Source organism: Brienomyrus brachyistius, chromosome 6 (genome assembly GCF_023856365.1).
Source record: "Brienomyrus brachyistius isolate T26 chromosome 6, BBRACH_0.4, whole genome shotgun sequence".
NCBI lineage: Eukaryota > Metazoa > Chordata > Actinopteri > Osteoglossiformes > Mormyridae > Brienomyrus > Brienomyrus brachyistius.
The window spans coordinates 28187410-28200658 of NC_064538.1; the positions used below are offsets into that span (position 1 = coordinate 28187410).

At 40.8% G+C, this 13249-nt stretch overlaps 1 protein-coding gene across 6 annotated transcripts in view; it reads left to right on the forward strand.

Annotated features, from left to right (window-relative positions):
- Nucleotides 1-12884, forward strand: part of rnf41 (ring finger protein 41) — a 30370-nt gene extending 17486 nt beyond the window's left edge. For 4 of the 6 annotated variants that reach the window (XM_049016139.1, XM_049016141.1, XM_049016140.1 and 1 more), the window contains 5 exons: nucleotides 3150-3248; nucleotides 7511-7782; nucleotides 7925-8060; nucleotides 8177-8280; nucleotides 8407-12884. In XM_049016139.1, coding sequence (XP_048872096.1) covers nucleotides 3159-3248; nucleotides 7511-7782; nucleotides 7925-8060; nucleotides 8177-8280; nucleotides 8407-8761 — 957 coding nt within the window. In that variant the 5' untranslated portion in view covers nucleotides 3150-3158 and the 3' untranslated portion in view covers nucleotides 8762-12884. Of the gene's footprint in view, nucleotides 1-3149; nucleotides 3249-3865; nucleotides 3972-7510; nucleotides 7783-7924; nucleotides 8061-8176; nucleotides 8281-8406 lie in introns of those variants that run through there. The other 2 variants (XM_049016143.1, XM_049016144.1) reach the window with 2 other exon arrangements.
- Nucleotides 12885-13249: the final 365 nt, after the last annotated feature.

Consider the following 13249-nt stretch of genomic DNA (forward strand, 5'->3'; position numbering starts at 1 on the left):
CAGCTACTCTGCGAGATGCTGTTGATGGGTGAGTGGTGAAGCCATGCGTAAGCAGACGATCTACAGCAGGAGTGTCAAACTCCAGTCCTAGGGGGCCGGAGCCCTGCACAGTTTTTGGTTTCCCCTCATTTAACTCACCTGATTCGACTCCTTGTGCTAATTACACAGGGCTTTGGCCCTCCAGCACATTGATACCCCATCTAGCCCTTAGAAGATATCAACTTCTTTTTGGATAAATGCCTTTATTTAAAAAATTTTATTAGCCTCTTCCAAGCATCATTGCGGCATTACATAGCATTACGTAATTAGTTATATGTTACCTAAAGTTACGTACGTATGTAGTGTGATAAACAACGCTATTTGTATAAGTGTGTTAAGGCCACAAGGTGGCTGTGGATAAGGAGGGCTGATCCATGGGAGGTTGCTGCTGGGATGCCAGCTGGGGTCTGATCAACATCAGCTGGGTCACCTGGGTGAGGGTGTCTGATGTTGAAAGACCCGAAACAACCAGTGACTCCAGGTTACATTACTGATGATGCGTCCCAGTTCAAATTAAATAAGATGAAATGAATAAAAATCGATGGCTTAATGTACTAGTAAGATATTGGCCTAAACGGGCAAATATATCATTTTTTTCTTTCTTTGAAAGAGTTTTTGCCCCTCGACACAGTGTTTAGGGGCATTCTGAGATTTTTTTCAGCCATTTTTTCTCTTCGACCTCTTCCTATTCTGAGGCTGCGGTTAGCATTATGCAATGTCATTTGTATATTTTTTTCTATCGGAAAATAAAGATGGATACAAAATATTGTGGTCTTATAATGGTAAAATTATTTAAAAAGGATGTCAAAAATTACATTTGTTTGACCATTCTTAACGTTCAGAGAAAGGATATTCAATAAAAGTTTGCACAGTTATGGTTATTTGTGACTTGAATTTCATATAGGTATTTAATAGTCCTATGCACACGAGTTAAGGTGTTAAGTCATATAGTTAAGACAATTGTATATAGCCATTTAACAAAACATCACCTAGATGTGCTGGTGCCATCCGTTCCGTCAAAGCATGCGTATGAGCCGTCTCCATACAAAACAATTACAAACTCCACTTTGTGTTTTGACGTATCTTTAACTTAGTCCTTATGAGACATGAGTTTGAGGCTTGCCTGTTTTTGTTTTCAACTGTTTTTTTTAGTCTTTGTGTTTTTAAGGAGCTATAACCCCTACTGTATGTTCCTCAAAGAAAAAGATTTTGGTATACAAGCCTTTGGCCTTTTCTTAAGTATTTTACACAATTTCTTTCAGTGACCCCTTAGTTTTAAATTTGTGATCAATTTAGAGCTTTCTAAAGAACTCTCAATATATGGAATGTTGCTATATTGTATTTCGTATCTCATTCCTGTCGAACTGATACTGAATCGAATCGGATTGAATCAAAACGTTATCTACTGATTCGGAATCAAATTGAATCGGGGCATCTGTGCCAATACCCAGCCCTAGTACTTGGCTTGACTGGAATTGTTTTATGAGATTAATATTGACAGCAACATTTTTTTTTTATTTTTTTTTTACCTGTATATTTAGCGCAATAGAGACATGTCTTATTCATTATTACCATATATTTAGCTTGGAAACAACATGTTTGCTTAACCGCCATGATTTTAATATTTATTACCATGGTTAATTGTTAATACTAAGGATTTTTCTTTACCGATATGCATTTAATTGCAGGCCAAATCATAATACAGAATCCAACTTATTGTATTATAAGGCACAGACTGGAGCAGTAGTTATAAGTACTATAACGCTGAACAGTTATATATGGAAAATTGTTGCCATAAATTTCTTTGTAAGGAACGTTCGCACAGTTAACAAGGGTCCACTCTTAATACACTCTACAGTGATAGATAGCACTTCTAGCAGCGAACAATATGATATTATTGGCAGAGGCCAATTGAATTGTTACAGCTGTTGTTTCAGCTACACGGTATGGCGGTTTATGAAAAATTCATACCATACGGGAGCTTAAAACCGATATATCGGCCAAAATTATCTACGCTTATGTTCGTCTGATTGTAACAAGCTGTCTGTGTTGTTAGTAGATCACCAGCATCCTCACCAGATCTGCTTGTTTGCCACCCTACAATAATTTGTGCTGCCCTTGGTAGATTGAGGTGGTCATTATTTAAATGAACTGACTGAGTCTGTGTTTATAAATTTGTGTATTTTTAGTAGATCATTGGCAGAACTGGCCACTCTCATTGGCACTTTTTTTCATTGTATTCGCATGCCAATTTACCCTGTTTAGTAAATCTGGCCCTTTAGGGATATGCAATATATATCAATTAAAATATCGGTATCAGCTGATATCCATTAAAAATCAGGTTATCAGCATATGTACAATGTGTCACTCTTGGCTAATATCTAAGCTTTATGAATATTGAAAGTTTGCACCACCAGAGCTAAAAACAGAACTATAGTAATGGAGATGATTGCTTTGGTTGACCAGCCATTTTCAGTAATGGAGCATGAGGGATTATATCAGATCACTCAGCACTTACAAGTACCGGCCTGTGACATGCTTTTCATTTACTACCTAACCTGGCCGACAGATCGATCTTTTGTTTTCCACAGAAAAAAAAAATGATGTAAAGTCATTTCGTAAGCTCAACTAGTTTCATAACCAGCATCCGTAACAGTTAATACGCACATATCTGTAACGGATAAACTACAATTTATGTATTTATAAGACCCTCCCCTGCAAAGATCCCCCTTGATATATTTTTTAACTCTGCCACTAGGATTGACAAGAAGGTTGTGCAAATTGCTGGCCTTTATACTGATGGCTGCTGCTAAAGTTAACAGCCTGCTCTTTGAACAGACGGACACTGCTACAACATGACTGACACAAGTGTTAGCATAAGCATAAAAATGTATTTCTATAGGGCAGGGGTACTGAATTGGCATACAGAGCAAAATACAAAGTGATCCCGACTGTAGAATGAGTGCACTTTTTTTGGCAAGAAAATTTGTAACTTTTTGCATTCATTTATCCAGTTTTACTAGAATTTAATGCCTCATCTTAATATAACTTATAGTAGTTTGTTAATCTGAATATTTAACTTTTTTTTCTGGACACTTCAATCCTGTCAGGGATGTGCCATGGGCTACGACGTCACCAGGTTCCAGGGTGAGGTGGATGAGGACCTGCTTTGCCCCATCTGTAGCGGGGTCCTAGAAGAGCCAGTGCAGGTCAGCCTGACTTTACCTTGTCCTTTTCACCTGGGATGAATCCTCTCTGTTATAGCTCTAAATAATCAATAGGGCTGCACGATAACACATCATGATTATGTAGCGCATGTGCAATAATCACCAGGGCTTCAGATGATGGGCGTAAACATTTGTCCAGATGCCGGATTTTTGGTAACGGACGTTTACTTACGCCCACAGTTTGGTGAGCAGATTATTAATATTTTAGGCGTACTACTAAAAGCCTTATTGTGATGCTCAAAAGTTAATAATCTGTATAAGAAATGGTTACACCAAAGGTTACACAAAGTCCTGGTGTTTATTACCCATGTTCAACTGCGTGCATATTTTGCTTTAAAGTAAGTTTCAATCCATGAAATGAACAGCAGTTTATGCAGTTTCTGAATGACAAAATATAAAATCATCAGATCCTTATGCAGATTGCATAAATACTATTTATTTGTGAATTTGCATATTGCATGTACAAATTTTGAGGACAGTTCGATAAGCAGAATATTAGTATGCCTAAAAATATTAATGGGATGTGTATTGTGGTGCCCAAAAGTTAATAATCAGTATAAATTTGTAGTATCCTCATGTTTAATAAATTCACTTAGCAGAGCATCACATGGAACACAAGAGATAAACATTGAAGTCGTGATGAAGGATGGGATGGATCAGCAGCCACAACATCTTTTAAAAGAGTAGATACTGTGGTTAAACAAGGTAAAAAGACTAAAAAGATGTTGCTGGTGTCGCAGTACCTTTTGTCGATTTAAAATCAGGCACTTTTTTTTTTGTAAAAATGATTTTCATTTTTATTTCATTTCACAAATTATTTTCTTTTATTTAGTGTCCGTTTTCATTTGTTTTAACAACAGTCGTCACAACAAGTCCAGTGTGCACAAATGCACACACTGGTACAGTCAATCAATGTAGAATAAGCCCAGATTTTAGCTTAAGCATTTTCACAAACACTTGTTCAGTGAAGATTCTAATGTAGCGGGCAGATAACTTTATGGTTTTAATAATGAGTGTATTTAGCAGCTACAAAGACAAAAGATGTTAAAAAGCTCTCCGTTCTAATGCGTATTTAATATACATGAATAGTCAACACTTTACGGTGCTTTTGTCACCTCTGGCAGTCCCTCATCCAGAATAGTCCCTGTGTGTGTTCTCTTCAGGAGCTCCTGCATAGCGCTAGTGCCTCTATGGTATGCCATCACACTTTGCACAGTGTAAAACCACCCTTTAGTTTTGTAATAATTTGAACTACTCTCATAATTATTTAGTGATATTAAAAGAAAACATTTATTATACTGGATTGAAATGTTTTAGAAATAAAGGTAATTTTGTTAAAATATTTTTTTAAAAAGATGCGTTGATTTTAAAATACAAAAAAATTGAGATTGGGTTGGATTGTCAGACATTTTCCACAGTGGGGAACAAGGGATTTCGTCGGCACATTCATCACTTAAAAGCTTGCTACAGTCTTCCAAGTCAGTGCTAATTTGCTGATGTCTCATTGTCAGCATTATGTGATGTGGTTGCTACACATATTTATGAGATCTTCAGAAGTAGCATCACCAGCATCAGGTTCACTATAGATTTGTGGAGCTCAAAGGTTAGCCCGGTTATCGGTAATATTAGTGAAAAATGTATCGCATATATCATATCTGTGCACCATATAATGTCTTTGAATGTGCTGCATATTCTTTTTTTTTCCTTCCGCTTGGTCAATATTTCTTGTGGCGCTGGCTGTCACATTTCCTTTAACAGATTTACTGCATTACTGTCTTACCAATATGTTCTTTTCTTTAAAATAATTTCTTCAGATGATTCTTCTGGTAAGTGTAGCTGAAAGTTCAGTGCAATGTCTTCTTAGTCCGAAGTAGTTCTGCAAAGTTTAAGATGTGCTAAGATTTTCTTTTGCACATTTTACACTTCTGTGATCAGATCATAGAAAAAGCTTCCTTCTGATTCCTCTGACAGACCAGTATTTTCTAAGTTGCTGAGAACCTGTAAACCAGCTTCATTAATTTTTTGGCAGCTCTGTCAAATATTTATTGGTTCTCTTAGTCACTTTAAATGTCCTCGACACTTTAAATGGCAACATTTATTCAGCTATTGTAGTATATTCCTGTTTCGTACAAGTGAATTATTTGATCTCGGAGTCTTCATCTGACTGTTTAATTGGTTGAAACTTATTTTGTTTAATGGTGCATTGATGTGGAAATTTTGACTGATAGCAATATACACTATATCAGTGGTTCTCAAACTCGGTCCTCGGGCCCCACTGCCCTGCTTGTTTTCCTGCTATCCCTGCCCTACACACAAGTACCAGCTGTCTTTCAGCTTTTGATTACCTGGATCAGGTAAATCAGTCAATCAGCAGTGTGTAGGGCAGGGATAGCTGGAAAACAAGCAGGGCAGTGGGTCCTGAGGACCGAGTTTGAGAACCACTGCACTATATGGAGAAAGGTTTTGGGACACACCTCTTAATCAGTGAATGCAGGTATATCACTCAGACCCATTCCTAAATGTGCATAAAACCAAGCACCTGTCCATGCAGTCAGGTTTATAAACATTGTGAAAGAATGGGCTGTTCTGAAGAGCTCAGTTAATTTGAGGTGTGGTACTGGTATAGGATGCTACCGTTGCAGTAAGTCAGTTTGAGAAATTTCTTCGCTGCTAGGTATTCCATAGTCAACTGTAAATGAGATTGTAAGTGTACATGTTTAGGAATAACAGAATCTCAGCCACTTAGTGGCAGACCATGTACTTGTGCTAGTAGTGAAACTAGTAGTGAAGCAGATGGACCATCTTGCAGGCTTGATCTTGCCCATGGGCCAGTACTATGAGACCACGTAATGAGTGAGTCGTCTACTACAGAAAATGGTTGATCATCCAATGAAATAACTCCTTTATTTTAGTAGTTTTATTATTCATGGGAACTGACCATTTGAGTTTGTCATGTCAAGTTTACTGTATTTTTAGTCTCTGATACTTGGTTGGTTATATTTTACTTGCAATTTCCAATCTAGAAAGACTGTTAAGAAATGCACTCAAGATTGTCAGGTGGGGGTGGGTGGAGTGCCAGTATATGTAACTTTCATGTTCATTCGTGCGTCTGGCTTCCAACCACAAGGGTGACTGCAGTTTTCAGTTGTTCAAGGGTTTCGTACAGCGAGTGAGACTGAGCAAGTGCAGGAAGCCGCATGCAATACTACCATCTACTTCCTTTTTAATGTCTACAAACTTTTGTAAGTGGAGTCATGCGCGGATCCCTGTATTAACAGAAAATGGTAAATGTCAGCCTTTGCTGTAGACAGGAAAAGGGGTTAGTTTCATGAAGGCTCAAAGGCAGAAGAGCTGAGGTTTCGAATGGTAAAAAAAATGGAGGAAGTAGGAAAATGGCTGTGAATATTCAATTCCACTGTTGCTTTTATCCCCCCTCCCCCTCAGGCCATCTGCCCTTGCATTTCATTGCTGGAGGGGTTATATTCCTTCAGGGCTCCTAACGAACCACCACCCCAGCAAATAAAGGTGCTGAGTAGAGCGTAAGGCTTTGTTCTGGCCTTAGCCCTCTTGTTAGTGTGATTAAGCACTTACATCACTGCTATTTTCAGCCAACTGCCAACAGGTTTAGCTAAAGCATGCCTCACAGGCTCTCTTCATTTGTTGATGGGTGAAATTAGATCATGCTTACATAAATGTTAGATTAGGAGGGTGCTTTTCTTTCATCATCATCATCATCATCATCATCATTTTACGTGTCAGGAAATGACAGAAATCCGAGGGCAAACAAACCAGAACATGACTGTAGCATAAATAGTGCTAAGGAACTGCAGTTAAAGAAAAAAAAGGCCTGTCGGCTAAAGTTGTTGCGCTGTGTGTGGTTCTATTTTATTAAGTACAGCGGTGGTGTATTCAAGGGTTATTTATAAGGGACCGAACATGGGTCTGAAACTCAGGTCCCGGTGGGTGTTTTTTCTAGGGAACGAAGTCTGGCAGTACTATTAAAGAGCTGCATTAATAGTACAGATAACTGGACCAGTTAAGCCAGAGGGACGGTTTAGAATGAAAACAAGGCCTGCTAGGAATTGAGTCTGGGGCCCCAGGTATACAGAGGAAGTTGCTGGTTGGGAGGGGACTTTTTATAACGCTCATAAGGTGCTTTGTTTGGAGGAGTTGCACTCTTGTATGCTTTAAGGCAGAGCATGCTGCTCCCTTACACTAACCATCTTGTCCTCTTACTTTTGCAGGCACCTCACTGCGAGCATGCCTTCTGCAATGCCTGCATCACGCAGTGGTTCACGCAGCAGCAGATCTGTCCTGTGGACCGCACCGTCGTCACGTTGGCCCATCTGCGGCCCGTACCCCGCATCATGCGCAACATGCTGTCCAAGTTGCAGATCACCTGCGACAACGCCGGCTTCGGGTGCAAGGCTGTGGTACGGCTCGACCAGCTGCAGTCGCACCTCAAGGATTGCGAGCACAACCCCAAGAGGCCCGTCACCTGCGAGGAGGGATGTGGGTGAGTTTTCTGGAGGGTTGATGGTTCATGGCATATTTATTCACGGGGTCCTTAAACCTGATTAGACCATATGTGAAAACATAACGAGCATTCTGGCTGTCTCCGTGAGCTTTCACTTCCACTAGTTTATCGACCCACACAGGCTTGAGATGCCGAAAGACGAGCTGCCCAACCACAACTGCATCAAGCACCTACTCAGCATGGTGCAGCAGCAGCAGTCTAAGATCGCAGAGCTGGAGAAGACAGCGGCTGAGCACAAGCTCCAGCTGGCAGAGCAGGTCAGCGACAAATGTGGCTTGAGGGGGTGTAGTGGCCACACACGGGCTTGTCGTGATCATGCTAGTCCCCGTCCCTCATCCTTATGATGTATGTTTGATACTTTTCTTTGGGGCAGAAACGGGACATCCAGCTGCTGAAGGCCTACATGAGGGCTATACGCAATGCCAACCCCAACATGCAGAACCTGGAGGAGACTATAGAGTACAACGAGATCCTAGAGTGAGTAACTTCACTCTCTTGACAGTATATATTAGCGGGTGTTTTTATTCCTAACCCCAATCTGTGTGTGTGCGTCCTGGTTCTCCAGCCCTGTTCACCCCGCACCCTTTTCTTCTCCAATCCAAGGTGGGTGAACTCGCTGCAGCCAGCCCGGGTGACGCGTTGGGGTGGAATGATCTCCACGCCGGACGCCGTGCTGCAGGCGGTGATCAAGCGCTCGCTGATCGACAGCGGTTGCCCGCTGTCCATCGTCAACGACCTGATCGAGAACGCCCACGAGCGCAGCTGGCCACAGGGCCTGGCAACGCTGGAGACGCGGCAGATGAACCGGCGATACTACGAGAACTATGTGGCAAAGCGCATCCCGGGCAAGCAGGCGGTGGTGGTGATGGCCTGCGAGAACCAGCACATGGGAGAGGACATGATCCTGGAGCCAGGCTTGGTCATGATCTTTGCCCACGGAGTGGAGGAGATCCTATAGGGCAGAGAGGAGGAAGGTTGGGGAGAGGCAGGTCAAGAACACAATGCTTCTCTCCTTCCTCTCCCCATCAAACATTAACAGTCTCCCAGGTTCAGATTTTCTGTGGAGGTCAGCCGAATGAAGGATGAGGGTGGCAACTGGACAGCACCGATGGAAGAGCAACATTCCCCCCTCAGCCAGTAAACGTTCATAAAACTGGACTGAATATACAGCAATGTCTCTAGTGTTTGTCTATGCACATGCAGTTTTAGTAAATGTGAACCAGAGTAATATGACTGACAGTGAAACCTACACTAAAGCTTGATCTGCTCTCTTTACCTCTCTAGAGCTGTCTCCAGCCACTGTCTACTCAGGCTTGCAGTACTTATTTTTATGACCTACTTCCAGTTACGTGGACAGGCTACAATAAAGCATTACAATAAACGATAAGGGAATAAATGCATAGTACTGCTGTATCCTCACATGATGTTCAATATAATCAAATAAGTCTCTTATTCTGACGTTGTTTCTGAACACTAGTGCAGCAGTACCTCTGGATGCTTTAAGCTAAAGGCTCAGGAGCTCTGTGTTCTCGGCTCGGCTCCACCGTAACACACAAACAGGCTGTTCACGGCTGGCAAACTGCAGGGCCTGCAATGCAGCAGAATGACAAGAGGAAGAGGCAATGAAAATGAGGAAATCGCACAACAGTGTGACCTCTCTCTCCCCAGCCCATTTTTATTGACCCTGCCTGTGGTGAGGTCTACGTTAAACCAATTTCTCAAGAGACCACTGGGATTTTACCCACCTAGAACTGCCAGGTGGAATTATATAGTAGTAATTATGATCTCTTTTATCTTTCCTTATTTTTACCGCAAATCAGACTCTCCCCCCATGTGTAGTCCAATATTCTATTTATTTCATATCAGAAAACACTTGTTTAAACAGCAGATGGATAGTATGAACAGGGTCCATCCCCTCCAAGAGTGACTATAGGGTGAAGAAGATAGCATTGCCACCTATAGCCATTTTGGAATCTTTGTGTTGGAAATGTGAAGCCTTTCAAAGAGAAGATGTGATTCTTGTTTTTTTCTTGTTCTCACCAAAGCTGTTGTGAAGGGTTTGGGAGAATGGTCACTGCATCTCTGTCTGCCACAGTTTGTCTGTCTGAGCCAACATGAAGTCTCTCAACATGTGATGCAAGCCAAGTGGAAAATGAGCCAAACCTAACATGCCTTTTCCTCTGAGATGAAGCACTTTCCCCATTGTAATCTATGGTTAAAATAGGGAAACCTGACATTGAACTGAATTGTTAGTATGAAGTCTCTGGGAATCTGGAACCGGTGGACCCACCCCCCACCTCAGTCAGTGCAGCGTAGGTGGTCTTTGTATTGCCCCTCTCCCAATTGTTCATTAAAATGTTATGGCCATTTGCCATGCTATATTTTTTCATGAACACTTTTCAAGGTTGATTTTTGTGTATGAAGTTGCTTTGTGTGCAGTTGATTCATCTTGCAGTAAACAAAGGTGTGTTTTTTTTCTTGGATTTTTCCTTGCAGTTAAGAAGAAATGGGTCATGTTGCAACTGTTTGGAGTTCACTTGTATATCTTGACTCGCGTTGCTATTCTCCATTTTATTTACATCAACACTGAATGAAGAGTTATTCTTAAAGTATAGTACAAAAAGCATCCAACAGAATTTCCCCATCTAAACTAGGCTGGGAATAAGTCTTAAAATATTGTTTTACATTCAGTAAGGCCATGCTGCAGTCAGTGTAGATGTTCTCAACCTTTTTTGACCCAATTGTTACCATGCCAGCTCAGTCATGGCAATAAATCCCATATAGGTTTAAATTAAAGCTGTGATCAAGCATGCAGTGCACTCTGCAATTTATGCCAATCAATGCCTATCGCACAAATCTGATTGGATGTGCCAGTGAGTTTTAAGTAAAGCATCTGGTTTGGTTTCTTGGATTGGCTGAATTTTGTGCTAAGCGTTTGCAGATCATTTTATATGAGTTAATTCTAGGACTGGGGCTGGGCAATCTGATCGTGGATCAGCATAAGAGCTTGCTGGTTTTAAAATATTTACATTTCCAACTCTGTCTGGCAACCCTTTCAGAACTTGTTGCGTGGGTTGAGAATCACTGTTATAGAGCAGAGGTCCCCAACTATTTCCCCCAAGGGAAAAATTCCATCAGAAACTCTAAGCCAATTCTACTATATCCAAAAAAATTGCTGACTAGGGTAGGGGGATGATCACATAGTCTAGATTTGGTTAAATTCCAGGTCAAGTATGATGAATAACAGTTCTTGACGCGGATAAAGCTTTGCTGTATGGTACTGTGGGAGCATCCTGTTTCTCAGTCTTATCTCAATTTGGACTGCCACAGGGGTTGCGGTAGTTGATCATATTTTTTTTTCTTAGTGAAAACATTCATCGATTAGTAATATGAGTAAGATCCTGACAGTCGTACAACCTAAGAGACTTTAAAACATTTGGCATGTGCTGTCTGATTATACATTCAGTGAAGTGCTTTTTGTTTCCTGATGTTTCCCAGAATTTGGAGTTCTGCCATTGGATATAATCTTCCGATGGATTTAGATATTGGCTCGGAAATGAAAGAAACGGACTGTCATGAGACTTGCGGATCATGTCCATGCATTTGATTTGCCTTTGTGATAAGTTAGGGATACACTCAGACCGCCCCGTTCTGGTTTTGCTGTCATGGTAGTTGCGTTTGGCAAGGCTGCTTTGGCAGTGACTGAAAGTTACAGCTGTGTGGGTGATGTTCTTATATACCCTTAATCATTGTTCTTGTTGGTATGCAAACCCAGAACAATTTTCCTATTGTCTCTATTAAGTTTCGTATATACATGTACCCATTGTAGTGTGTGTGTGTGTGTTTGCTTGTTTGCTTTCCTTTGTTGTGTGTTTCCAGAGTTTCAGGTTCCATGCAGATTCTAACCATACTTTATCATTTTTACCTATAAATTAATCCTTTCAAATGCCTTTCACATGAAAGCAATAAATATATTGTTAGTGTATGTGTGGGTTAGTTAATGGGCATTTTATGGTTGTGTGCATTGAATTTTTCATGTTTTAAACTGATCGGTTGGCAGTTATGTTTTTTAAATTAATATATATTACTGTGTGATGGTTTGTGCGACCTTGAGGTGGGGGAGGGAGGAAGAAGGCATAGTTTTTGTCATAAAGGAGCCCCTCTTTTTCACTGAAATTTGACTTCTCCAAATTTAGGGCTCGTATTACACTGATGTGTAGCTGAGCTGTCGTTACGTGTGAGGCATCCAAATGCCAATGGAGATGGTGGTGCACACTGGGTTGAACATTAGAGAATTTCAGGTAAATATTATTTGGACCACATTTGTCTGCATTTTTTGGTAAATTCCTACTTGTAAATGTAATAGAATTATGTTGAAATATATCCTGACATTATGGCTAAAAATGTGTTCCTTTTGTTTTTCTCGTTGGCAAGGGAATTGTTTACATGAGGACTGACTCCATGTCAGAGTTAATTCCCTAATACAAAAGTTTTAAGAACTTTATGGGATGCAGTTGTGATCAGAAGTTTTGGCAGAGAAATAGCTCACAGATCTGTTAATACTGTACTGATATTACATGAAGGTGAAATAATACACTACAGGTAATTTGCTTTACCGTTACAGATGTTCACTCATACTGCAAACCACTGTTTTTTTTTTTTTTTTTAATCTTTTATTTTTCTTCAGTATGGCTGTCTGTGTGTGTTTCTCTCCTTATTCTGTTCCCCACACACAGATTTAATCCCTGGTTTGCCCTTTCTGCAAGCCCATGCTGTTCCACAAAGGACTTCCATTTTTGTCCAGGCTTTTGTTGTCTGTGAAACGAAATGCACCTTTCTCTACCAGCTAGCCATTGCTTAATGACCCTCTGTAAGTTCTGTCACTTGTATGAAAGTAGTACATTGGTAATTTGAAAACTGCAGTCACTTTGCTTTATGTGTACATACCGGCAGCATGACTGACATAAAGGCCTTTTTCGGCATTTTCAAAATGTTAGTTAAAAGAGCACTTAAGTATTTACCAAATTGTACGTTTATTACAAAGCAGATAGCACCTCAAATAAAGTGTTTTATACCTAAAATTTGAAAGATCTTGTATTAATATATTTAGATGTTTATGCAAACTAAAATGCATGTTTACACGTACTTGACTGATACAGAAATCTACATCAGTGCATGCAGGGATGGATTATGGACCAGGCCAGCGGGGCCGCTGCCCAGGGGCCCTTGGGGTGCAGGGGGCCCGTGGGGCCCCTAGCCCAAAACAATTTGCAACGCTTATCAACAATGTATTTTCGTTTGTCTATTTTAGAGGGCCTACATTCTTTGATCCTCTGCCTACAAGGGCCCCTGACCCTATAGGGAGGGCGTTTGGCTGCCAAGGGCCCTTGAATTGTGGTGGTTGTGGTGGTGGTGGTGAACATTTTGCCCAGGGGCCCACACAACC